This window comes from Equus quagga, chromosome 17, assembly GCF_021613505.1.
Source record: "Equus quagga isolate Etosha38 chromosome 17, UCLA_HA_Equagga_1.0, whole genome shotgun sequence".
Taxonomy (NCBI): Eukaryota; Metazoa; Chordata; class Mammalia; order Perissodactyla; family Equidae; genus Equus; species Equus quagga.
This window is the reverse complement of record NC_060283.1, coordinates 18,015,434-18,017,562: the sequence shown is the minus strand read 5'-3', so window position 1 is coordinate 18,017,562 and position 2,129 is coordinate 18,015,434. Positions and strand designations below refer to the sequence as shown.

Genomic DNA, 2,129 nt, shown 5'->3' with positions numbered 1-2,129 from the left:
TGTAATATTCTGAAAGAAAAATCATGTTTGTTATTTTTTCCTATAATTCCTTCATTTTTACCATGGAGTTTTGAGAAAGCAGAAAAACATAGATTATCAAGAATTAAGATTCCAAAAACGATACCAATGACCAAATATTTACCCAAATCAGACAAAATACTAAGTATTTGAAAAACAAATTAAATGAAACATAAGTTGTCCTATAATTTTAAATTCAATCAGAGTCCATCTTCTTAAAAAAGTCTTAATTAGCTCTTTTCAGGATAATGTAATGGAGTTGGAAAAATTTGAGAGAGATTAACTCATAAAATATTACAATTCACTAGGCTTTTAGACTGTCAAACAAATCTAATACAGTATTCTATTTTTAAGTTATTTTTAAAACTAATTTTGATACAATTTGACTTTCAATCATTATTCTATTGTTTTGATCTAGACATTAATGTCATGATTATATAAGGAAATGTTTTAGCTGTTCACTTTGTGTTTCAATGGTTTTTAATAGCAAAACAGCTAATAAAATTCAGTGTTAAATTAACCATTTGACTTGATGGTTTTAAAAATCACATGAGCTGGTGAGTAAAACTCAAATCTTCAACTTGATTCTGTAGATAGTGGCATCAAGGTCTGAGCCATCATCTGTTACTGTGTCCTGAAATGCTGCTGGGAAATTATGCATTGCCAAGAAATAAATATGAGGACCTAGGTTACTTTCCCTGAGACAGAGTATTGCTAAGTATTATCATAGCAATATGAAGTATAATTTTACACGTTTGTTCCATGAGGTGTCAACATGAAGAATGTCACTGAAGTTACTATATTTGTACTGAAGGGCTTCACAGACAAGCTTGAACTGCGAATCATCTTGTTCTCCCTGTTTCTGGCAATTTACCTATTTACTCTGATGGGAAATTTGGGACTGGTTGTATTGGTTGTTGGGGATTCTCGGCTCCACAACCCCATGTACTATTTTCTCAGTGTGTTGTCGTTCTTGGATGCCTGCTATTCCTCAGTTGTTACTCCCAAAAGGTTGGTCAATTTTCTATCGGAGAATAAAGTCATTTCATTTTTTGGATGTGCAGAACAGATGTTTCTCATAGTTACATTTGGGACCACAGAATGCTTTCTCTTGGCTGCAATGGCATATGATCGCTATGCAGCAATCTATAACCCTCTGTTGTATTCAGTTAAGATGTCACCGAGGCTCTATGTGCCACTCATCGTTGTTTCCTATGTTGGTGGCATTTTGACTGCTTCAGTGCAAACAGGGACTGCATTTACTCTAAGCTTCTGTGCATCTAATGAAATTAGACATGTCTTTTGTGACATTCCTCCTGTCCTTGCTATTTCTTGTTCTGACACTCACACAAACCAGCTTTTAGTTTCCTACTTTACAGGCATTATTGAGATAATTACTATCCTGATTGTCCTGGTCTCCTATGGTTTCATTCTGTTGGCCATTCTGAGGATGCATTCTGCTGAAGGGAGACAAAAAGTCCTTTCCACATGTGGCTCTCACCTAACTGGAGGGTCAATTTATTACGGAACAATCTTCTCCAAGTATGTGAGACCGAGTTCCAGCTACTCTTTGGACCAAGACATGATAGTGTCAATATTTTACACGATTGTGATTCCCATGCTGAATCCCGTCATTTATAGTTTAAGGAAAAAAGATGTAAAAGAGGCAATGAAAAGAGTGTTTGGTGAAATTGGGTGTATCAATAAAATATATTTTTCACACTAACCATTAAATTGAAAAAAATTAAGAGTGATGTTCTTTTCCTCCGTAACAAGAATTTACGCTAAAAATGTTTTGCCTTAGTTTATTAGTGTCTTTCTATTCTTCTTAGACATTTTTAGATAAAGATTATAGTCATACCTCCAGCTGTGTGGTTTCATCACATACAGAAAAACTGTGTCATCTCTTTGCTTCTTACCTAAGTCATTCTCAGATATACACACACATACATACATATGTACAAATATGTATATATCCACATGTGTACATGTATGCTGATACTTGTGTTATTTTGTTAATGCTGCCATAACAAAATATCACAGATTAGTGGCTTAAACAACAGAAATTTACTTCTCACTGTTCTAGAAACTAGAAATCTGAGATCAAGTTA

The 2,129-nt window shown here is 34.2% G+C and overlaps 1 protein-coding gene across 1 annotated transcript; it reads left to right on the top strand.

The window, feature by feature from the left end:
• Positions 1 to 793: 793 nt before the first annotated feature.
• Positions 794 to 1,744, top strand: LOC124229556 (olfactory receptor 5T2-like). The gene has a single exon (XM_046644825.1). The coding sequence runs from the start codon at positions 794 to 796 to the stop codon at positions 1,742 to 1,744; it is 951 nt and encodes a 316-aa protein (XP_046500781.1).
• Positions 1,745 to 2,129: the final 385 nt, after the last annotated feature.